Source organism: Colossoma macropomum, unplaced genomic scaffold, assembly GCF_904425465.1.
Source record: "Colossoma macropomum unplaced genomic scaffold, Colossoma_macropomum, whole genome shotgun sequence".
NCBI classification, from domain to species: domain Eukaryota; kingdom Metazoa; phylum Chordata; class Actinopteri; order Characiformes; family Serrasalmidae; genus Colossoma; species Colossoma macropomum.
In genome coordinates, this window is record NW_023494804.1 from 17407881 (window position 1) to 17433807 (window position 25927).

The 25927-nt window shown below is 40.0% G+C and overlaps 1 protein-coding gene across 1 annotated transcript; it reads left to right on the forward strand.

The window, feature by feature from the left end:
• LOC118825254 (inositol polyphosphate 5-phosphatase K) lies at positions 1 to 25543 on the forward strand. Its single transcript, XM_036595850.1, has 13 exons — positions 1 to 219; positions 5342 to 5968; positions 9803 to 9910; positions 10246 to 10354; positions 11598 to 11714; positions 15781 to 15956; positions 18927 to 19038; positions 19388 to 19497; positions 21910 to 22120; positions 22234 to 22371; positions 22473 to 22538; positions 22707 to 22811; positions 24823 to 25543. Exons 2-13 carry the CDS (start codon positions 5346 to 5348, stop codon positions 25330 to 25332), a joined length of 2385 nt encoding a protein of 794 aa, XP_036451743.1. The 5' UTR covers positions 1 to 219; positions 5342 to 5345; the 3' UTR covers positions 25333 to 25543.
• Positions 25544 to 25927: the final 384 nt, after the last annotated feature.

Sequence of the window (25927 nt, forward strand, 5' to 3'; positions counted from 1 at the left end):
CGGTCTCTGTAACCTCCACAGCACTGCAGCGTGAGATAATGAGGACTCTTCGGATACACAACTTTAAAAACACAAACCCAATGAGGCTGTTTTCGCTTCTTTACACTGTCAAAGAGCTGGAACTGACAAGCTAGCTCGGTTTTATGGGCTACGTTGCCACACAAGGATGCGGATGGACTGATTTTTTTTTCTTTCCTTTCACCTTGCGGAGCCAAAAAGGTAAACCGGTTTCCTTAGTAACGCATTAACTCTGTAACGGTCTTACAGTAATTTTACCCACTGTTGACGCGTTTACTGAAAAATATTCAGCTCCGAAAGAAGAGATTTAGCCACCCGTGAGCCTTAATGTGAGGTCTGTGATAATACTAACCTTACTACTGATAACTGACTTCACATTCACGAGGCTGAAGTTGGCTTGCTATTCGCCGGCTTGTGTTCGAATTTTTCCGTTCTACCTTAAATTGTGCAGCAGTTTTCCTTATTACGCCTGAGGCGCCAGAATGTAACTGCTGCACCATTTAAGGTGGAACGGGAAAAATTCCAACCATATACTGGCGAATAAGAACTTGACTTTATATTGTAAGTTTCCAGAGTCTTCATATTGTTTAATTGCGTAAATCAATCAGCGCTGTCGTTCATGGTGAAATAAAAAGTACACACTTAAGAAGGATTTTTAGTAAAGACAATGATTCTATTTAGAACCATGAGTTCCATATAGAACCATTTGCATGCTTAAATGGTACTTTGCGTGGTGAAATCGTTCTTCAGGTTGATGGAGAATGTGTTGTGTATGGTTCTATGTGGAACCAAAAAGCGTTCTTCTATTGTTACAAAGTTGACATCACAATAACAGCAGAACCCATTTTGGTGCTATACAGAGCCATTTTCAGAAAGGTTTTGAATAGAACCATATACAAGACATTCTCCATCAATTTGAAGAACCATTTAAGCATGCAAATTGTTTTATATAGAACTCCTGGATCTAATTTGAATCATTGCCTTTACTAAAGAGCCCTTGAAGAACCATCTTTTTAAGTGTGTATTATAATATTATTTGGCTAGTGACATGTGAAGAAGCCTAAGTAACTATCCTGCAGTCCCCATAGTGGAGCCTGGGACCCCTTGTGCCATGGTCCCCTCAGAGAGATCTTCTCAGGTTCCTTTGACTGGAGAGCATGTAGTTGGTTCCTGTGTTCATCCAGAGAGAGAGAGATACAAAATAAACAGCAGTTTAATGATTGTAATGATGGATTATTTCATTACCTACACTAAATATCCTATGGTAAGGACTAGAAGCAGAAAAATACCTCTGACTGACCAGAATTTTTCCTCATCTGAGCTTTTGGATGCTTTTTGGAACTCCTGAGTAGCTGTGCTTCTAAAACACAGTGAAATACTGGTATTTTAGCCTCTCTAAAGGAGAAAATATTCATGAACATGCATTAGATTTGTTCATTTGTGCCTTATAGGGACTAAACCTCTCAGAAAACATTAGAATAGTGAAGAGAGGTAGCTAAATGCTACATTCAAATGTTTGTTGAACTTCTAAAATGAAGGGTATTAATAGTGAGTTTGTCCCCCTTTGTTGCAGCAACTGCCTCTACTCTTCTGGGAAGGCTTCATACTAGATGTTGAAACATCTAGTGTTAACTTATCAGCACTCAGTAGCAGTAATGCTAAACAATCAGAACTCAGTAGCAGTAATGCTAATCAATCAGCTCTCAGTAGAAGTGATATCAACCAGTCAGCTCTTAGTACCAGTAATGCTAATCAATCAGGGTGTCAGTAGCCGTAATACCAACCAATCAGCACTTTGTAGTGGTAATGCTAACCAGTCAGCTCTCAGTAGCAATAGGGCTAACCATTCAGCACTCAGTAGCGGTAATGCTAATCAGTCAGCTCTCAGTAGCAGTAATGTTAACCAATTACTACTCAGTAGCAGATATACTAGCGTCCAATTGCCCAAAACCTTGTTGTTGTACAAAAATGACAGATATTGATATTTTTTTCATTGATATTTTATGGAATATATCTTTCTAATTTCTAAAATCTAATCTCTTGGTTTTAGCTGTTCAGCTAAATTAACCACCAGTCACTGAGCACTCACTCATGGGCACTCTTGTTTTGCAGTCTTGTTTATTCACATTGTAGAAAGACTGGGTCTGAAAAGAGCACAGTTTTTTTCAATGTTGGAACATTGCTGTGAGGATTTGATTGCTTTCTGCCACAAGAGCATTAATGGGGTCAGGTACTGATGTTGGATGATCAGCTCTGGATCGCTCCAACTCATCCCAGAGGTACTGGATGGAGCTCCATCACTCCTGTGAACACAGTTCAGCTGCTCCACAGCCCAATGCTGGGGGCCTTTATACCCCTCTAGTTGACACTTGGCATTAGGCATGGTGACCTTAGGCCCATGTATGGCTTCTCCAGAGCATCCCATTCTGTTGGTCAGTGTTTTTCTATGGAGATCATACAAGCTTCATTTGCACAGTTGTTAGAATTTATGTAACTCAAACATAAACTATTAATTATATAAGCCAAAAAATGCTCACAAATAACATTTGTGCTTTAACTTTGCCTCTCACACCATCGTGTTGATCACAATAAGATAGGAAAATGTCATCCATCCTGCCCACCAGTGTGTGCACTCTTCTTGCCTGTGAAACACTGCAGCGTATGTGATCTCCCTCAGTTTGTTTATAAAGATCCGTCCCAAGGTGCCAGCATGCAAACTCACTCAGCTGTCTTCCTCTAGCAGATGGAACCAGAGAGGAAAGTCAGTCTGGATGCAATGGTCTGCTTTTATGGACTCAGATCAGGTCTAATGCTAAGAAACAATATACTGAGAATTTTTTGTTGAAGGTGTTCAGCTAGATGTAATGCTGAAAAGTGACCTCAGATCTATATCTCGGCTAAACGTCAGGCAATCAGCATTAACGATTAGTCAACCAACGTTTGAAGGAAACGTGTGGGATCTTAAGTGGACTGACAATTCCAGCAGGGGTTGTTAGACCATGAAAAAGTTGTTGCCAGGCAACGTGAAAGTGGAGCAGGACAGGGGAGGGAGTGTCCGACGGTACCCGTCTGTCATCTGCAGGGCAGGAAGTTGATCTTGTCCTGAAAGGCTGCTGATGTCAGCAGTGACGTGCCGGTCAGGACAGAGACAGGGGACGGACGCTCGCAGAAGGGACGAACAGTGCTGGACATGGGCCAAACCCTCTCACACTCACACACACACTTCTGCAGACAGCAACAGTCTGTGTGCGAGGGGGGAGGGGCAGGGGTGTGAAGGGCATACTAATTCAGCTCACCTTCCTCTGCCTGTGCAGTGCTCACCTGCCTCACTTTCCCATCGAAAGAGAAAGCTTTCTGTCCAACAGGGCTGCACATTATACGGCAGTTAGTTATACCTAAACAGTCTGATTCACTGAGAAGTGTTCTACTCAGCTTTTATTTGTGATAACAGCAATGAATTTCTACTGAGGAGGACTGCCATTCAGTAACACTAGAGGGCGTGCTTGAGCAAGTCTAGAACTAATGGGTTGCTATGGAGCTTTTTGTGCAAAATCGTGGTTTAAAAAAATATTTAAACACATCCTATTTTTTCACGCTTTTAAACTCCAGTTATAGGACTTTCTCATGCTCTCAATGCCAACCAGTCAGCACTGAATAGCAGTAATGCCAACCAATCAGCACTCAGTAGCAGTAATGCTAACCAATCAGCACTCAGTACCAGTAATGCTAATCAATCAGCACTTAGTGGCAGCAGTGCCAACCAATCAGCACTCAGTAGCGGTAATGCTAACCAATCGGCACTCAGTAACAGTAATGTTAACCACTCGGCACTCAGTAGCAGTAATGCCAACCAATCAGTGCTCAGTAGCAGTAATGCTAACCAAGCAGCTCTCAGTAGCAATATGGCTAACCATTCAGCACTCGGTATTGGTAATGCTAATCAATCAGCTCTCCATAGTAGTAATGCTAATCAATTACCACTCAGTAGCAGATATACTAGCATCCAATTGCCCAAAACCTTGTTGTTGTAAAAAATTGACAAATATTGTTAAGTTTTCATTGATATTTTATGGAATATATCTTTCTAATTTCAAAAATTATAGGAAGTTCCCACAAAAAAATAGAAACATTTAATTTCTTGGTTTTAGCTGTTCAGCTAAATTAACTACCATTCACTGAGCACTCACTCATGGGTGCACTCGTTTTGCATTCTTATTTATTTACATCATGGAAGGACTGGGTCTGAGAAGAGTATGATTTTTCACAACGACTACATCATTTCACTGAACACCGGTTGCTAAGTAATTACTTATTTTATGCTGCAGCTAACCATTACTAAGATTCTACTTCAGCACAAACAGAAACAGAAAATTGATACGTCAGGTAACTTCAGACTTTGAAAAACCACCTGCAGTATGCAGTACGTCTGTGCTTTAACTAGACAAAGGAAGCAAACCCACCTCAAGACCCGCAGGGAAGGCTGTTAGGGCTTCAACGTTTAACAAGTGCAATAGCATTTGGACAAATGATTTCCTTTCATTTTGCTGTCATGCATGAAACTAACAAGGCGGTTGTATCAGTGGTTTTGTATCAGTGGTTATGTCCTCCGCTGCATTTTGGGATGCAGTATATCACAAATATTGCTCTGCCCACGTACTGAAATATTTGGACGGAGTAGTACGTTGTTTGGAATGAAAACCCACTGGCCCTTTGTGGGTAAGATCAGACACCTCTGGTGGTGTCAGGTATTCCAAACGCATAAAATGTTGAGCATGTCGTTGATCCTAAGCAAGCTTTTTGATCCGTAGGTGTGACAAGAACAACTAAACCAACTGGAATCGGTCAGAAACAGAATACAGTTGAGCAAACAAGACGGGCTGTGAAATGCTTTACAGACTGTCTGGAACTAAACCTTCAGATTCGTCTGGAAAATATTGAAAAAGCTGAGCTGAACCTGATAATGCGTCAGTTTTTTGGACTAAGGAATTTCAGTACTGATATCTCAAAAGACAGTCTTTCAATGCATTTGTCACATTTACTTTGCTATATAAGAACCTGATCTAACAATCTGAAATTTATAGATTTATAATTTGTTTATGTAACAAAAATTTCACTGAGCGTGGCTTTTTAGATCTTCTGTAGTATTATTTATTGCTCAATTGCACTGTTTCATATCTTTGTGCGAAGGCACAAATCATATTGAATCTTGACCTCTGAGATTCTTTGAGAATCAAAAATTGTATTTTGTATCCTTAATATTTTAATTACCTCCTTTCATTCTTGTTTTTTCTGGTCTTTTCCTCTCTGAATACTCTCTCTGAAGTTCAATGGATCCAGTACAGTCCAGCCAAAGCTCATTCCTGGAAAGAAGCACAGGAGCTATAGGGCTCCTACCATCCCCAGTGTCCAACCTGCCATCCCTGACCTCCCCCATGGAGAAGGTTGGAAACCCTCCAGGTTTAGGCACTGCTCAGCTGTCTGATTCATCCCAACTGGATCGGGAAGGCCCAGGGTCTAAGGCTTTTGTTGCTGGTTCTGTTAGCATCAGTCGACCCAGGCCTACTGTTAAACCTTCCAGAACTGTGGACCCTCCTGCAATTTTGCCCTTAACTCCAGTTGCAACTATTCCTTCACCGCTGTCCCATTCCCCTACAGAGCCACCCCAGCCTCACCTCAGCCCACAGAGCCCCCATAACACCCAGCTTAGCCCCAGTTCTGTACGCAAAACTGTAGCTTTCCCTAACCCTCCAGCACAGCACAGCCGCATTACTCAGCACACTCCAAACACACACCCCAGCCTTATCCCTAAACCCAACCAAAACCACAGCACCCAGTCCAGCCCTGTTCCCAAACCCGGCCAAAGTCCAGAGCCCACTGTGACGAGCCCCAGCAGCACAGCAGACAACAGGCTTCCGCTCAAGAAGCCGAGCACTGAGGATGAAGGCTTTAGGTGAGACTTTCTCTTTTTACAGCTCATAAATATTTACAGCTTTTCTATCACTTTCTGAATGTGTTGCCATAGCAATCATTTTGTGTTGTGTCAAAAGAATGTCTTTCGCTGTAGTGTATTTGTATTAGAAATGGCATGAGCCCTTTTCAGCCCTGCGATGGACTGGCGACCTGTCCAGGGTGTATCCTGCCTTCCGCCCAATGACAGCTGGGATAGGCTCCAGCACCCCACCGCAACCCAGAAGGATAAGCGGTTTTTAGATGATGTATGTATGTATGTATGAGCCCTTTTCATTGGAGGAGCTATTAAGAACTCTCTTAGAGGTTCATGTGAGGATTTTTTGATGGTAAGGCAGATTTACACTCTGATTTTTGCCACGATAATGCTATCACCAATCATGAAAGAATTCTTTGATTAAAATCAGTGGTCTTAGACTGGCTTTACACTTTATGCAGTTTCCATGCAACTTGAAAGTTTCACAAGCCAGTTCAAAAACAATCAATGTTGCATGCAGCACATACTCCACTAGTCACTAGCCAGATTAGCAGCTCATATTTTTGATACACTGTAACATTCTCACTATAATGTGTAACTTACATATTTGCAGCATTTTTTATAATCTTTGTATATTTTTTTCAGCTGTCACTGCCATTCTGCTTTCTGTATCTATACATCTTTTCTATACACACTATATGGATACAAGTATTGGAACACCTACACATTACACCTACTGGAGCTTATATGACATCCCATTCTCATTCCGTAGGCATTAATATGAAGTTGGTCCCCCTTTGCAGCTACAACAGCTTCCACTTTTCTGGGAAGCTTTCTACAAGATGTTGGAGTGTGTCTGTGGGAATTTTTGCCCATTCATCCAGAAGAGCATTTGTGAGGGCAGACACTGACGTTGGACGAGAGGGCCTGGCTCGCAATATCCATTCTGGTTCATCCAAAAAGTGTTTGATGGGGTTGAGGTCAGGGCTCTGTGAGGGCCAGTCAAGCTCTTCCACACCAAACTCACCCAGCCATGCCTTTTTGGAGCTTGCTTTGTGCACTGGGGCAGAGTCATGCTGGAACAGAAAAGGACCTTCCCCAAACTCTTCTACCGGTTAGCAAAGGGTCTGGCTGAAACACCTGAACTCAACTTTTTAAAACTTTTGCACAAGCCACAATTAGTGTTTTTTCAAGCTAATAAACAGTGATTGTGCATTAAAATGTGCAGACATATTCTCTCTGTAGAGGATATGAACTTATTTTCACTTAGAAAATTAACAAAATGTCATATGACCAGGAGCACCCAGACTTTTGCATACCACGTGAAAGATTTCGGCTTAACGGCCCATACTGATATAAAATTTCCCGTAGAGATGCAATTTAACTGAAGTATTTTTACTTATCCAAGTATCTGATTTTTTCTTAAAGATGATCCACCAGATTATCATAAAATATCATCTTGTCCAAATACAAATCAGATCAGGTTACAAAGCCAGAAATCTAGTTTGTATCTGATAGGAACAGTTTAACCTGCTCTGTAAATGGAGCCTGTGAGTTTTGGGCTGTGCTGTTTTGGGACACGGCGTCTCTGGGGCGCGCGCCTCAGCGGAGGGTAGAGTGATTAGAGCGGAGACTGTCTGATTTCACACATCAGCTCTGCAGATCTCCGCTCTGTCTCTGAGTGACAGAACGGGTTTGGAGCTTTGTGGCCGCGCTGCCTGCTCCAGATTTCACACGGCATTCTGTGCTCCGTCATCCCAAACTCCTCTGCCAGGCGCGTGACGAGGAGCCCTGATGATATTTACTGTGATCATGCATCTGCTCATCTCCATGCCAGGAGTACTGTGGACGTGTTACGAGATCTGTTGATTACAAGCGTTCTACAGTACAATCTTTATTATTCCTATGACACAATGCACACTAGTTCATGGCCAACTTCCAAACATTTTCCTGGAAACCTAAAAGTAAAACTAGCCATGGAACAAAACTAGACTGCTCAAAAAACCCATATATCCACAGTTGCACTGCCATTACTGCCAGTGCATATATATTATAGCTTTCGTTTTGATACATGGTGTATATTATGGTATTTTGAGCACAAAACAATTATTGAGGAACTATAATGTGGTTCTCTTATTAATGCTGTTGTTCTCATGTTAATCAAGTAGTTCTTGTTAATGATGTGGTGTTATTCTTCTTAATTATGTGTTAATTAATTACAATTAATTACATTTCTTGTTAATGGCATGGTTCTCTCATTAATTTTGTAGTGCTCTCGTCAGTGTTGTGGTTCTCTTGGTATTGGCATGGTTCTCACATTAAGTGAGTTTACATGCACTTTATAATCCGATAACTGCAGAAAATTTGATTTTGTCAGTGATCCGATCAACACGTTTACATGCACTTGAGTAATCAGATAATGGGAAACTCTACATGAGTCTACATGAGTCAGAAGAACTCATAGAAGAACATAAACGTAATGTAAAACTCAAACTTCATGCTGCGTTTTTTTTAAACATCGCACCACTTTACCTGAAAATATGAACATACATCATTTAGAAGATGAAGAATATTTAAATCCTTTATTTCATGTTTGGTTTCAGTGCCTCCCCAGTACATCCACCATCGGATTTCTTAATCGGATTTCTAAATCGGAGTATGGTGTTTACATGACCATTTGAATAATCGGATAACTGCAGAAATCTGGTTATGATCGGATTATTGAGTGCATGTATACGCGCTCATTGATTATGTTGTGCCCCTTTCAGTGGTGTGGTTCTCTTGATGATGGCATGGTTCTCTCATTAATTATCTGGTTTTCTTGTTAATGCCTTTGTTCTCTCTTTAATGTTTACTCATTAATTACATTTTCATTTTTATTGGCATGGCTCTCTCATTAATGGCAGGGTTCTTTCATTAATAGCATGGTTCTCTCATTAATTACATGGTTCTGCTGTTAATGGCATGGTTCTTTTTGTAATGGCATGATTCTCTTGTTAACGGGCATAGTTTGCTTGTTACTGGCAGGACTCTCTCATTAATGACATGGTTCTCTTATCAATTTCACATTATTAATGATGAGGTTTATTAATTATTAATGCCGTGGTTCTTATTATTGATGAGGTTTTCTTATTAATGGCATGGCTCTCATTAATGTCATGGTTCTCTTATTAATGTTGTGATTATCCCATTAATGATGCGTTTTTTGTTAATTCCATGGTTCTCGCAGTAATCATATGGTTCTCGTTAATGATGTAGTGCTCTCTTTAATGTTATGGTTCTTGTATAAGTAACATTTTGCTTATTGAGCCCCACATATATATAAACCATATGTTAACCATTTCACCCTTTTTTGGATAATTATTTTGTTTCCTGTTTTATTTTGTACAATCATTTACATTAAAAAGCCAAACTATGCTGTATTTAAATTTTGGTTACCCCTTTATTTTAAATACAGGGCATCAAACAGTGCCATACCATGCTTATGATTTTTTTTAAAAAATGTCACGTTTGTTGTTTTTCCTTTGAAGAGCTCAATTAATAACAATATTCTTTCATTAATGTTGTGTTTATCATTAATGACAGGGTTCTTTTGTTAATGTTCTGATGTTCTTAGGTTCTGATGTTAATTATAACATGTTCTCTTCTCACATGTTTGCTTGCTAATGCTGTAGTTCTAATTTTTAATGACGTGGTTCGAGAGAGTTCTCTCGTTAATGACTTGGTTCTGTTTTTAATGCTGTGGTTGTCTTGTTAATGTCATCGTTCTCTCGTTAATGTTGTGGCTCTCTTGCTAATGACATGCTTTTCTTGTTAATGATTGGGTTCTCTCATTGCCAGGGTGTACATTGTCACATGGAACGTTGGCGCAGCGATGCCACCTGATGACATCAGCGCCTTGTTCGGCCCTCGGGTCAGCGACGGGAGCACTGACATGTTTATCGTTGGGTAAGATGCATCATTTTTTCTCTACATGGTGAAACTACTGTGCAGCAGGCATGTCCAAACCTGCGCCTGGAAGCCTCTGATCCATGTGAAGATGCTCCAGTGCTAATTTAACATACTTCTAATTCTAAGATGCTCTTAAAGACTTTAATTGGCTGGAGCAGGTGCAGTATTTGGAAAGGTTGGAACTGAAATCTCCAGGGTAGAAGAGCCCTTAAGGAACAGGTTTGGGCACATCTGATGATGGAACTGGTATTTCCATGTACTTGTTTATTTCTTGTCTCACTTTAAATCCCTTCTGTCTCTCTTGTTTTTTGTCTTCATCTGTCCTCCCACAGGTTTCAGGAGGTGAACTCCATGATCAATAAAAGGCTGAAAGATGCCCTCTTTACAGACCAGTGGAGTGAGCTGTGCATGGACACTCTTAGTCGCTTTGGATATGTTCTGGTCAGTGTGGTGCTGCTTCTAAGTAGAACTGGGGTGAAATGGAATTAATTGCATTGTCATTGCTGTGCATTAGTTCCTATTGTGTAACACAGTTGTCACCAACCCTTACTTTGGGAGATATCTTTTATTGCAGAGTTTAGTTCTGCTAAACCTGATCCATCGAAACAGACCTTGATTGGTAGGATAAGATGTATTAGGTCCAGGGGCTAAATTCGAATTTGGGAGGTAGTGTAGACCTTGAGTGAGCAAAGGAGGAAATTGTGACTCTATAGGCCAAGCCAAGCCAGTTAGCTCCAGTTACATGTAATCTGACAAATTTGGAAGTTATGAAGATGAGTTAAAGATAAGCTCATTGAATATGTAATTAAAATTTTGGTTAGACTGACATACAATAAATTCAGCTTATGTTTTATTCAACTTCTGCAGACTATGCTCCACACAAACAGGCCGCACACTGCAGGAAATGAATGGAACAGTGTCTGTCAAAGACTTTATTTTTCCCTATGGAACATAATTGGCCCTTATTTATTGTGCAAAGCTTATGTCTGCATATTTCAATAGTAAAGACATAACGTTATTTGAAGCAATTTAAAACAAAAAAGACCATTCTATAGAAACTTTCAGAATTTTTACAGTGGTGGTGATAGGAACCAGACATCCCAAGAGTTTAATGCCTCTCCAAGAGTAAAAGCTCCCTCACAGGACATTATTACATGAAATGGTTATGAATATGCTGTGTGATGTTTGAGGCACTGTTTTATTATGGTTTTGAGATGGTTTTGGCCTAAAACATAATTTTAAAAATACATTAATGGAGGAGGGATACATGCAGGGTGTTGTGAGGCAAAATAGTCCTCAAAGAAAACATTCTTTTTAAGATTTATCACTATTTTACTATCATCAGCACTACATATAAAAACACAGAAGAGACATTTTGTGTAGTAAATAAAATGGCTATATTTCTATTGTAAACAATGCAACCCCTGGTTTCTGTCACCCCCAAGTCAGAGAGGTTCTCTAGCAAACCACTCTAAATGACTTTGTTTACATGTTAATCTTTGAATTACAGAAAATTAAAGAAAAACTTTTTCCAAGTTATGTAGATGCTGCACCTGGTTACATATGGGTTGAAACTGAACTCTGTAAGAAGGGAGCTTTACTGAAGAAGAGTTAACAATCACTGCTGCAGCACAAACTGGCTGTGTAATTGGTCTGTAAGTCGAGTTCCTGCTCTGACCTGCAGGTGGCGTCACAGAGGATGCAGGGGGTTCTGCTGCTGGTGTTCTCCAAGTTCTGCCACCTGCCATTCCTGCGTGGGGTCCAAACACAGAGCACTCGCACGGGTCTCGGCGGATACTGGGTGAGTCAGCAGCAGACTGCACAGTGGGTGGGAGGGAGATCAGCACACTTAAATTCAATCACTACTCCTCCGCTTGTGGCTGCGCTCCACTGACACTTTTGATGTTTAACATCAGAGATGTGCGTAAGGCAGCGATGGCTGGGTTTAGGGGGATCTTTGATGATCAGATGAAAAATGAGTCAAAGAAAAAGAGAGGTTACGCTGGGTGTACGTTGATGTACATGTGTGGCGGGGTGGGGAAAGGTTGTACTATACATTTTCTAGAACAAAAAAAAAAACTTTTTGAGAAAAACAGAAAACAAGGGTGAACTACCGGACCAAAGAGTCCTCACTTGATTTTAACAAAACCTTCATGTTTCACTTTTTATGACCAAGTGCAAAAGGATTTCTTTTGGTTTTAGGGTTAGGAACAGGTTTGAGATTAGACTTAGAATATTCTCATTATATTTAGATGCCTGAATGTATAATACATAGGGGGCATTTATTATTCCATATAGGTACTTACAAGCATTGTGTTACAGGGAAGTTACTGTAATACAGTAAGGAGAGTTTGTTGGTTTATTTTAAGTTTAGTGCAAGGTCCGCATGTCTGGTTGTCCTGGTTTTGATGGCCCTGAATCTTCTACCACACGGAAGTGACTGAAAGAGGTGATGTCCAGGATGACAGTGGTAAGCTGTAATCTTGCCAGCACGTTTTATGACCGTGCTGTTGTAGATGTCCTGAAGTGTTAGCAGATTACATCAGATGATCCTCGCCGCTGTCCTGCTATTGCGCTGGAGTTTGGCTTATGCTTTGGTGGGGCCTAGGAAGTTGGGTGATCCCACAGAGGAAATATTTGCATATATAATACGTCTGGAACATGTTATTTTTACATGTAGATACATACATTTGTAAAATACACATTACTGTAACATATACATTATATGGACGAAAGTATTGGGACACACCTCAATCATTGAATTCAGGTGTTTAATTCAGTCTCATTGCCAAAGGTGTAAAAATCAAGCACCTAGCCATGCAGTCTTCCTTTACAAACATTTGTGAAAGAATGGGTCGTTCTAAAGAGCTCACTGAACTCAAGTGTGATGCTGTAATAGGATGCCACCGTTGCAACAAGTCATTTTGTGAAATTTCTTTCCTCCTAGACATTCCACGAATGACTAGAATATCTTGGAGGGACGAAAGAGTGGTATTATTGAAAAGTGAAAGTGTTTAGAATGCACAGCAACTCAGCCACAAAGTGTCAAACCACGTAAAGTTACAGAGCAGGTCGCCAAGTGCTGAGGTGCATAGTGCGTAAAAGTCACCAACGCTCTGCTGACTCAATAACCGCAGAGTTCAAATCTCCTCGGGAATCAGCATCAGCACAAAAACTGTCTGCCGGGAGCTTCATGGCATGGGTTTCCATGGCTGAGCAGCTACATGCAAGCCTTACATCACCAAGCACAATGTCAAGATAGAGTGGTGTAAAGCACACCACCACTGGACTGCGGAGCTTCTCTATCTGGCGGTGTGATGGACGAGTCTAGGTTTAGCGAATGCCAGGAGAACATTACCTGCCTGACTGCATTGTGCCAACTGTAAAGTTTGGTGGAGGAGGGATAATGATATGGGGTTGTTTTTTAGGGGTTGGCCTAGACCCCTTAGTTACAGCGAGGGAAAATCTTAATGCTTCAGCAGACCAAGACATTTTGGACAATTGTATGCTTTCAACTTTGTGGGAACAGTTTGGGGAAGGTCCTTTTCTGTCCCAGCATGACTGAGCCCCAGTGCACAAAGCAAGGTCCATAAAGGCATGGCTGGGTGAGTTTGGTGTGAAAGAACCTGACTGGCCCACACAGAGCCCTGACCTCAACCCCATCAATCACCTTTGGGATGCATTGGAACGGAGATTACGAGCCAGGCCCTCTCATCCAACATCGGTGTCTGACCTCACAAATGCTCTTCTGGATGAATGGGCAAAAATTCCCACAGACACACTCCAACATCTTGTAGAAAGCTTCCCAGAAAAGTGGAAGCTGTTATAACTGCAAAAAAGGGACCAACTTTATATTAATGCCTGTGAATTTACAATGGGATGTCATAAAAGCTCCAGCAGGTGTAATGTGTAGGTGTCCTCTTACTTTTGTCCATATAATATAGGTACTTATGTATAATACATATGATGCATATTATTACATGTAGATATTTACATATAATCGCTGTTTGAACAAAACTCTGTATCTCCAAAAACTTTACAGAAACATAACTTGTAATGGAAGTTAATATAACAAGATTTTTATTTCCAAGTAATTTTGGATTGTTTCTATTGGTTCATTCATCATGACATTTTAACCTAAGGCAAAGGGTAACTAGGCTTTTCAAATTATGCAAAATAAAAATAAATAAGGTTACATGTATGAGCATGGTATTATTTATAGGTTTGTATAGGTACATACATACATATAATACATTTTATACATGTGTGTATGTGTGTGTGTACTGGGCATATTATTTTTGATCGCTTTGTTTTGTCTTTTTTGCTACATATAGGTACTTACATTAATAATGGTTATGGTCTATTTTATTATTATATATAGATACTTACATATGCGTGTGTGTTTGTCCTGCATGCTGGTGTGATCATGGCTTTAGGGTTGTACTGCAGTCTCCTTTAAGCTGGGTGCAGTAGGACACAGCAGCTCTGTCTGCGCACACACACTCGCACACACACACACACACACACACCAGCAGTACTCTTCCTCCCTCTGATACATTAGAATGAACATTTGGTCACCACTAATACCACACACATAAGAGTTTAGAGAGGAGGCTTTTTCCTGCACTAACATCCATACAGAGTGCTGAAGACATATTTATTCTATATATGTTTCTCTCATTTCCCTTTCATTCCTCTGACAGGGTTTAACACCACAAATATCATATGGCAGAGCAAGCATTGCTTTGAATGCATGTAACTCAGACTGCCACACTGCAGAGCTGCAGAATGTGCTGGAGCAGAAGTAACTGTCACTACAGTGAAACGCTGTGCTGATTCTGGATCAGCTGAATTGCTACAGGGCAGCTACAGTTGGAACTTGCAATGAGTTGACACTATTACTGCATTATCAGCTACAAGACACCATAGGGCCTGCAGCTGTTTAATGGTTGTGGCTGTTATGACTACTACAGAATAATTTTAATATATAAAATATTTGATATTTTTATTTTATTTAGCATTTTACATCATGTAAAACATTGCTTGAACATTCCATGATGACTGGGTCAATAGAAATGGTCAAAATTGACTTGGAATAAAATCTCGCTATATTACCATGCAGTACCATGCAACAGTTTTTGCACCATCTGAGGAAATTATATGTAAATCTGGGCAGTAAGCATTTATTTTTTAAAACACTTTGCTGCACTAAATCCATTTAAGCAGGACTATTCTTTTGTTTTTGTAATGAAACTTGCTGTTATTTAGAGTTTATAAAGTATTAACAATATCCATAATATGCTCAGAAAAGCATGTTAATATCGACATATTAATCATCCCTAGCTGGAGTTCAGCAAGAAGTCAACCTAACCAAACCTATATTCTTCTAACTATAGTGTTCCAATCAACATTATAAACGAACAATTGTCAGACATTTTTACTTCAGTAAAGTCACCATGTCAGAGATATGAGGTTCTCTTACAACAACAATGATACATTAAGATTGAATAGTGCAATATTATAGGAATTATTAAGCTTAAACAATAAACATATTCTGTTTAGGAAACAAAAAAGGGCAGCCCTGTTCAGCTGAGCGTGACTGGCATTGGCAGTGTTGAGTTGGCATGCCCGAGGGAATACATTTGTTTTCTTTCCTGTTTTGCAGCATTAGTGCTGCCACATCACTCCTGCCACCACAACAGCTCCTGTATTATTAAAAACAAGCCATTAGACTCTAACCTCTCACGATCTCACTGTCTGTATCACTCTCACCCTCATCTCTTTGTCCTTATCTCTCTCTCTCTCTCTCTCTCTCTCTCTCTCTCTGTCTCTCTCTCTCTCTCTCTCTCTCTCTCTCTCTCTCTCAGGGGAACAAGGGTGGTGTGAGTGCACGGATGATGGTGTTCGGTCACCCTGTGTGTTTTCTGAACTGCCACCTGCCGGCCCACATGCGGAACTTGGAGCAGCGTGTGGAGGACTTTGAGAGCATCTTGCAGCAGCAGCAGTTTGAGGGCGGAGCAGCAGTGGGCGTGCTGGACCACGAGTGGGTACCTGAAAGAGCGGAGCAGAATGACATGGCATGATTTTATGCTGCCTATGGATGATAAGTGTTTTTGCTTTGCTCAGGTTAAAGCAGTGGCACATCATCAAGATGTACATGCTGTGTTTTGTCTCGCTGGTTGCGCTTTAAAAGTGTATTTGAAAAATTGAATTTGAATAAACTCAGAGTGCAGCAATAAGGCATCAGATCTGAGCAATGTGCAACATTCAAGGAGTCGCCGCTAGATAAAGCAGCACTGCTCACTAAATAGGAAACACAATGGCCTTGCTGATAGGAAGCAGTTTTGCCACTCATCATCTGTAGGCAGCCTTATGGTGCGTTTAGACCAGGGCTGTCCAGTCTTGGCCGTAAGGGGCCGGTGTTGCTGCAGGTTTTCATTCCAACAACAGAGGAGCACAAATGATCAGTGAGACTAAATGAATAAACAAGTAGAATCAGCTTGTTTGGAGTGAAAACCTCCAGCCACACTGGCCCTTTGTGGATAAGCATGCCTAGTTTCGACAATCTTTATAAACTAATGAATTTTCTAATTTACTACAGGGGTGTGGCAGTCCAGCAGCTGAGAAAGTCAAGAATATAATATTGGCCTACTATGGATTTTTTGTGTTTAATTTACAGTATAGTAATAGTCATTAGTTGGCTAAGGAGGTAGGCTAGCATTGTTTGTTAAAAGGCTACAGTGAATTACACCAGTAACAGAGTGAAAAATGCCTGTGGCTAAGTTAAATCTGCTGGTGGCAGAGTGGAACATCCATTTGTAAACTGTACTTAGGTTCAAGTGACTTAAAGTCGTAAATTACTCAATAGGCACTTCAGTACACAAGCTAGGAAAAATGTCTGGAAATGAAACAGGAGGTAACATTAGCATCCAGACCTTACCCATCTAGGCTACCAACATAGCATGCTAGAAATAGGGTATAAATAGCTTGGCTATGAACAACTAACAGTCCATCAACCTGGTTCCTAAGCATCATTAGCAAGCTTAATATTTGCTATTGAGAATATGATCTAGTCTAAAGTAACATCCTCTGATAGTAAAATGTGCTGCACATGTACTGCTACTAACTGTTAAATTCCTCCTTATAACATCATTGCCGTTGTCTTTTGAGAAAGAAAATAGTGACTGGAACCTTAAAACAGTTCATTTATGAAACATGATTCTAATTGTTTTTTATGTTGGAAGTGCAAGCACGATGCATTTTGGCAGCTTGTCAGTCAATTTAGCCATGCCCTGATTATGTCTCTGCATATAACTTAAATCAGCGTACAACTTTTTGGAGGTGTGCTGGTAAAAGCACATTACATTTGGCTCAAAAATAATTAAAGTAACACATAATATACAACCCCAATTCCAAAAACGTCAGGACGCTGTGTAAAATAAAGTAAATAAATGTAAATAAAAAAGGCTGGAAAAGTAAGTGGTACTAATAAAAAACAGCTGGAGGAGCAATTTGCAACTAACTCACTTGACTACGTATAGAAAGATTTTAGAGAGTCTCTGAGAGAGTCTCTCGGAGTCTCTGAGAGAGTCTCTCAGAGGCAAAGATGGGCAGAGGTTCACCATTCGTGAAAAACTGCATCTAAAAATTGTTTAACAATTTCAGAAAAATGTTCCTCAACATAAAATTGCGAAGACTTTGGATATCCCACCATCTACAGTGCATAATATCATCAAAAGATTCAGAGAATCTGGAGAAATCCCTGTATGCAAGGGACAAGGCCAACGGTCAACATCTCCGGGGCCACAAGCGGCACTGCATTGAAAGCAGACATGATTTTATACTGGAAATCACTGCATGACTCAGGAACACTTCCAGAAATCATTGTATGTGAACACAGTTTGCCGTACAATACTGTATCATGCAAAGAAGAAGCCATATGTCAACACAATCCAGAAACGCCGCCATCTTCTCTGGGCCAAAGCTCATTTAAAATGGAGGCAAAATATAAAACTGTTTTGTGGTCAGATTAATTAAAATTTGAAATTCTTTTTGGAAAGCATGGACGCCGTGTCAAGAGGAGAGGGACCATCCAGCTTGTTATCAGCGCACATTTCAAAAGCCTGCGTCTCCGATGGTATGGGGTTGCATTAGTGCCTATGGCGTGGGCAGCTTACACATCTAGAAAGGCACTATCAATGCTGAACAGTATATAGAGGTTTTAGAGCAACATATGCTCCCATCCAGACAACGTCTCTTTCAGGGAAAGCCTTGCATATTTCAGCAAGACAATGCTAAACCACATACTGCATCCATCACAATAGAATGGCTTTGCAGAAGAAGAGTCCAGGTGCTGAACTGGCCTGCCTGCGGTCCAGACCTTTCACCAATAGAAAATATTGTTGAACAGCTAGAATTCTACATCAGACAAGAATAGGACAACATTCCTCTCCCAAGACTCCTGCAGTTGGTCTCCTCACTTCCCAGACGTTTACAGACTGGTGTTAAAAGAAGAGGGGATGTTACACAATGGTAGACATGGCTCTGTCCCAATATTTTTGAGATGTGTTGCTGCCCTCAAGTTCTAAATGAGTTAATGTTTCTCATGAAATGGTAAAATGTTTCACTTTCAACATCTGATATGTGTTCTGTGTTTTATTGTGACTAAAATATGGGTCTATGAGAATGGTAAATCATGTATTGTTTTATCTACATTTATTTACATTTTACACAGCGTCTCAACTTTTTTTGGAATTGTGATTGTAGATCATTTTAATGTGATGTACCTATTTTTTCTTCAATTTTCATTTATTTTGCTGCTGACAGTGAGATCAGTTCTCTAAATGTTATAAAAAATCAATAAATTACATGCTAATATATTTTTAAATATTATTTTTCATTGTTACCCAGATTAGTGTGCTTTGATAACCTCTTTAATAAGATATCAGAATAATGCACTGACAGCAAAACCTGATCTAACATTTGCTTCATAATATGTTGTTTTTTTCTGCAGTGTAGTGTTCTGGTTTGGTGACCTGAACTTTCGCATTGAGGACTATGATATCCATGTGGTGAAGAGCGCCATAGAGAACAATAAACTGCCCCTGCTCTGGGAGAGAGATCAGGTGAGTCTTTTATGGGCCTCAGGTTTCAGGAGGAGCCTATTTTAGACCAGAAGAGTATACAGTTACAGGTGTTTCTTTGTAGACCCAGGAAAGGTAACCCTCCCTTTGGACACCTGGAAGATTTTGTTCGTATTGCAGTCTACCAAATAATGCAGGACCTATCTATCCTTTACAACAGTCATTGCGGTTCCAGATACTGTCACAAGAGGCTGCTGTATCACCACTTTAATCAGTGTGTTTTAATCCAGATTCTTAAGTGATGTATGAGTGTGGGATGGAGAACATCAGTTAGTGCTAAAACACTACCTGTTCGGATGCTTGGTTATTATAATTATTTTTCCATCTTCAGCTCAACATTGCGAAGAACAGTGAGTCTATTCTGGATGGATTTATGGAAGGAACACTTAACTTTCCTCCAACCTACAAGTTTGATGTGGGAACACACACATATGACACAAGGTTTGTGTGTTTTCACTTTATTACTATAACACCTTTCATACATTAAAATGCATCTCAAAAAAGTGCTTTATAATTAGAAAGGCAAATAAAAGCCAGCATAAGAAAAGAGAAGCAGAAAACAGAGAAAACATTGAAGAAAAGAAAGGAAATCAAAAATGTAAGTCTACAAAGTTCTTTAAAAATTAAAAATTCTAATTAAATATTCGAATAAATATTTGAATTTGAATATTTGAAATATTAGAGTAATTATAAATGTGTTAAACATTTTAAAATAAGATAATAATACAACTCTGTTTCCAAAAAAACAGAATGTAATGCTATGCAAATCATTAAAACCCCACATTTAATTGAAAATAGTACAAAGACAACATATCGCATGTTGAAACTGAGAAATATTATTATTTTTGAAAAATATATGCTTATTTATGCACAGTTCAAATGCCAGCATCCATGATGGTATGACAGGCCATTAGTGCACAAGGCACGGGTGCCTTGCACGTCTGTGAAGGCACCATTAATGCTGAATGATATATACAGGTTTTGGAGCAACATATGAAAAAAAAGACAAAGACGATCTTGAGCCGTTGATCAGCTGAAATCCTGTATCAAGCAAGAACAGGAAAACATTTCACTTTCAAAATTACAGCATTTGGTCTTCTCAGTTCCTAAACACTTACAGTGTCAAAAGAAGAGGTGATGCAACACAGTGGTAAACATGTCCCTTTTTTAAAATGTGTTGCTGGCATCAAATTCAAAGTGGGCATATATTTTTCAAAAAAAACAAAAAATCCTCAATTTTATATGTTGCCTTTGTACAATTTTCAAGAAATTACAGGGTTTAACTGATTTGTACATCATTCCATTCTGTTCTTATTTACATTTTGCACAGTGTCCCAACTTTTTTGGAATTAAGGTTGTATAAATATAAAAGATAAGATAATAATGATAAGACACAACAAGAAATTGTAGCACATAATAAAAAAAAATTAAATAAGTAAAATAAGGTAAGACTTAATAAGGTAATAGCTGCCAAAGTCAAATGTTACCATACATAAAACAAGACAAAAGCAAAAAAAATATAAAAATATGTGTTTGAAGCTGCTTTTTAAAACTGCTAACTGAAGATGTTTGCCATATGTCTTGTGGGAGTGAGTTGCACAGTTTGGGAGCGTAAATAATGGCCCCATCACTTTTTCTCTTTGTGTGATAACTGAAGTGACTGTGAAATTATAACTTTAAACAATTATTGGAGAGGTGGACTTGGGAGACTAGTAGTTGGAATATCAGGAATGACATTAAGGAGTTAGTACATCCAAGGCAACTTGGTGTGTCAATCTTATATATACTGTAGATTGAGTTAGAAGAATAGTTTGGCAAAAAATCTAATTTACGTAATTGCCCCCCTTACCTCAGATGTAGTCGATCAGCAGGGACATATTTGGTGTCCAAATTTTGCTTCTTTAAACTGCTCTTTAGTTTACAACTGGCACTATGAGGCTAATGATGCTAGCAAACATGAGAAGTCAGTAGTCACCCAAAGCTTTTCTGTGAATGCATCCGTAAAATATCTCTCATACGCGTCTTCATTAAGGTCACACAGACTTGTCGTTGTGGTTTAGGGCACAAAATGACTTACTGTAAGCTATAAAAACTGAACTGTGGGCAGCCATTTCAGACAGCACCAGGGCTACTATTCACAAAGCGAATGTAAACTAGAGGACTGATGTTGGATCACATTTCTCTGTGTTTATGACAGTTATTTCACAAAAACTGATTCTAGATCAGCACTTTGACTCCTGAGGCGGTTTTGTGAGTACAGACCTTGTTGTCTAAAAAGGCTGCTTGCAGTGTTCTGCTACACAGTGAAGATTTGATCTTTGTAGGTATAATTTTTTTATTTCACATAAAGTCATACACTGTCTTCAACCATATTGGTAAGACTTCGTAATCTTAACGAAGACCAAGATACAGTTTGAATGGGTTGGGAAAGGTTTCTGTAATATTTTTTTATGGAAACAATTTAGATTATTTTCACTATTGAGTTCTAGTGTTTGTCAGCAACATTAGCCTTACAGCTCTGGTTGTAAACTGAAGAAGCAAAATTTGAACACCAAACATGTCTTGGCTGATTGACTACCTCTAGGGTAATCTGAAAATTGTGTAAATTTGATTTAATGCCAAACTGTACTTTTAAAATACTGACAGCAGAGGTCTTAGGTAATATAATATGACATCAAACCAACGGGGATAGAAAAGAGGAGTGATAGTTTTACAGAGGGAGTGATTTATGTTTTTTGTTTTTGACCAGGGGAATGGCTTCCGCTTGCATCCCCTTTAAAATCAAGTCCTGACTGTCCTACATGATGTATCTTTCAGTCTCTAATTTTTCTCCCCACTTCTGTCTCTCTTTAGTGCTAAGAAGCGGAAGCCTGCTTGGACAGATCGTATCCTGTGGCGTCTCCGAAGGACAGGTTCCCCCGTGCCGTCCCACAGCGCCGCGCTGCAGCGGGGCCTAACCTCATGGCTGGGCGGAGCTACGAGAGTGACGCAGCACTTTTACCGCAGTCACATGGGCTTCACCATCAGTGACCACAAGCCTGTGTCCGCGATTTTCTCTCTGCATGTGAGTCAGTGGCCCCTGAAAGCAGGACAGAGCCTCAGACGTTGACGTCTATGTGGAAAAATGCTGAAGCCAGATGTTTCCGGCATCTCTAAAGCCTCTTCCTCTCACTGCAGTTTCCCTTTAAGGTCGATTTGCCCTTAGTCCAGTTGGAGGTCGAGAAAGAGTGGACCAAAGTATCTGATGCTACAGCCCGGTTCACCATAACATCTGGCTTCCAGAGGAGCACGTGGGATTGGGTGGGGCTGTACAAGGTAAGAAGTGGCTATGTATTTAGACCCTGAGGTCCAGAAAATGGCTATTGTTTTCATTTCTTCTTGTTGACGTATAGTTTGCTTTTATGGTTTTCAATCAGGTGGGATTCAAACACCACAAGGATTATGCAGCCTATGTATGGGCCAAATCGGACCATTCGACTCAGGTGGGACATAGTGTACAATAAACTCAAAATGCACCCAAACAAACGACTCACTGTGTTGAGCTTACTCTAAAGACCTTATGATGCTGGAACCACCAAGCTCCATTGTCTACTTTGCATAATCCAACTGATTTTCTATATCCTTTAATAATGCTTATTGTTTGCCTTCAGGTGACATTTCCAGAAGAGGATTTGCCTAGAGATGCAGGGGAGTACATTCTGGGCTACTACAGCAACAATATGAACAGCATTGTGGGAATTACGGAGCCGTTCCAGGTCAAGCCTCTGAACAAAATTCAATAAACACATGTGAATACATGTCAAAGACTTTAGTCTTAAGGTCTTTAATTATTCGTCCACACAAAGTTCTTTCTAAGCAACTGCAGTGAGGTTAGACAAGCTTTACAAAATACTGGCCTACTAAATCAAATTAATTGAGGTTGGAGTTTAGAGCCGCTACATATTGTTGACATTGCATTTTAAAATGCTACAGTACCAAGCTAGACTGTAGAGCCGTTGTTGTAGCTAATCAAAATTAAACAGGTTGGATACAATGAATTTGCAGTCATGGTAATGTTGGGATGATTATACAACAACAGCAACATCAAAAAAATCTATTGTAACAGAATAAAAGCATACAAAATAAGCATCATTTTAAAATCAATAACCCACTTCATAAAGTTCGTGAAAAAACTTAGTACCATGGAAAAATTCAGTGACCACTTTTTATTTAATTTCCAGTTCAGCATATAAACGTTTAACTGAAGATTACACAGCCTTAATAACTAAATATATAATTTTTTTCAGCATTTAATATGTCCACTTTATGCCTTTATTAAAGCTTCCATTCTTTTCAGGAGACTCATTTTCAGTTTTTCAAACAAATCTGGAGGGATATTTTTTTACACCTCAAAGTTCAGTCTTAGAAGTTGGTTGAATTTTTTACTTCCCACAATTCAAGTAATCCCAAACACATTCAGTGATGTTGAGGTCTGGACTCTGGGGTGGTCAGTCCATTGTTCATCTTCTTTGTTTGATGTGTCTGTCTCCTTTTCTCAGTGAAGCTTCTTAGCAGGTACATATCCTTTTAGATGCTTATTTTTCTTTGACTTTCTGCTTTTCACCAGCATTCTGTAAAGCTAGCATACCAAGTCACAGTTGCTATGAGCGTGCATAGGTTAATTACTAACAATTGATATTAGCCCAGGGGCAAGAGCTTTTGGCTCTGGCCCAGCTCATCATACATCCACAGGTCCTAACTGCTGGCTGCTGCAATTGAGCCACTGAGCAACTTACTTAACCTCATTACTATAGGCGCCAGGCTCCTACTCTTGGCTAGTGAATGTTTTTGTGAGCAAAAGCTACAGCTAAATGTAAAATGCCACTGCTGAAGATTTCAGTATTATGCTTTAGGCTGCAGGTTGACAGAAAGTGTGATCCAGTGATGAGTGACAGCTGGTTATAAATCTCAGATACAGCATGTCTGCAGGCTGCAAGTGGAACGTGGAAGAATTTATACAGAAACATCTGCAGAATGAGCAACAGTGAAAAATGTGGTTACATGACCATTTTCCAAACCTCATCAGTTTAGCATTGTGTAACTGCAAGTATAAATCATCACTCAGCTCACACCGTGTTGAGTTGATAAGTAATCCCAATTGAACTGACACTATGGCATAGTGTTATTTATAAACAAGGACTTGAGTACTGACAGAGCCTTCAAGATAGCTGTTACTGCTGTTTATAGCTGTGCACTGTAATATTTTTGTCCATTTTTATACATCAGTGGTACTCAAGCTTGTCCTCAAGCCACCTAGACGGTCAACATTTTTGCTATATTGCAGCTCCCAAACCAGAGAAGAAAAATGTGGACTGTTTAAAGGGCTTTAAGAACCAGTTTGAGAATTACATTTAATTAATTAACTAATTAATTAGATAATTGAGGATTGATGTTAATCCACTTGAGACTGTTTTGGGAATATTTGTATTGATAATAATAAAAGGTAGAGTTTCACTGCATAGCATTACTGCCTCATCAGAATCTCATTTCATAACAGTTTCTTTTGTAAGGCCACAGGACACCTACATACACCTTTCATGACAACATGAAAGAAATGATCCAAAACTTTTTTTTATTATTCGGAATAAAATCTTGTTACTTCAATGTACAATAAAGTACAGTAAGGTTTTCAAAGAAAAAAAGATACATATGCAGAGTCTTTTTCTTGTTTTTCTCCCATTTCAACTAATTTCTCCTCTTCTTCTTCATCTCTCCTCCCTCCTGCAGGTCCAGTTGCCTGTGTGCACTCCTCCGGGTCCGGGGTGTCCCTCAGGCTCGGACAGTTCGGACGTCAGCTCGGAGGATGACAGCACTCTGGTCCTGCTGGGTCCCAGCTCACGCAGCCCCAGTCCTGGAACACGCTCCAGCAAACACCACCAACACCACCACCACCACCACAACCCGCGCCGCCAGCGCAGCCGCAGCCCAGCTGTTCCTGCCCTGTCCTCCACCCCGCTTCCGTCTCTGCAGTCACTCAGTCTGCGGCCCCGCGACGGAAACGCCCGCAGCACTTCACCTCGCCCCGCTGCTAATGCCAAGAAGGAGCGACTCATGTCTCCGGAAGCTCTCACCTCCCCCTCACTCAGCCCCCTGAGCCCCCGCAGCCCTATTTCACCTGGGAACGGGGTCAGTGCCCCAGAGGCGCTGGTTGTAGCCATCCTCGGAGAGCACCGGCCACCTCAAGGGCCAATTCCTGGGACTGGCACTGCAGCTAAAGCTGGAGACGTGAACCTATGATACCCTTTCCTGCACTGAAAAGTAATACATTGAATTTGCTCATTTCAAATGTGTTTATCATGTCCACATAAATAAAATATAATACAGCAACATCTTTATTAAAAAAACAAAAGTAAATAAAAACAAAACTGTGTAGCTAAAAAGGTTCAGTATATAGTACCAGAAAAGGTTCTAATGCAATAGCAGAACCTTTTAGTGCCGTTCTTAAATCATTCTTTTTTTTTTTTAATCTTTTGAAGATCTACAGTACTGTGCAAAAGTCAGAGACTTTAAATTTATTTTATTTCCAGCCAAACAGTCAAAAAATGACACAAAACACCAACAACTAAATATAATATCAGATTTATTTATCAGGGATATTTTTCCAAAGTTTCAGCTTAGAAGTTGGTTGGCTTTTCTGCTTCAGACATTCCAAGTAATGCCCATTACAAATTTAGACTCATCAATCTGTAAAACCTTGCTTCACATCTCAGAGGTCCAGTTTTAGTATTCTAGTGCAAGCATTCTTCTTTTTTTGTCTATTTCTGTTTCTCAGTGAGAAAGCTACAGCTACACATCCTTTCAGACGCATAGTGTTGAGTTGTCTTCTCACAGT

Bases quoted from the DNA above. Each gene is read 5' to 3' on its own strand.
- LOC118825254 (XM_036595850.1), top strand. From the start codon at position 5,346: ATGGATCCAGTACAGTCCAGCCAAAGCTCATTCCTGGAAAGAAGCACA. The intron at 10,355-11,597 runs GTCAGTGTGGTG...TCTGACCTGCAG, and splicing joins GTCGCTTTGGATATGTTCTG to GTGGCGTCACAGAGGATGCA. The intron at 22,121-22,233 runs GTGAGTCAGTGG...CTCTCACTGCAG, and splicing joins CCGCGATTTTCTCTCTGCAT to TTTCCCTTTAAGGTCGATTT.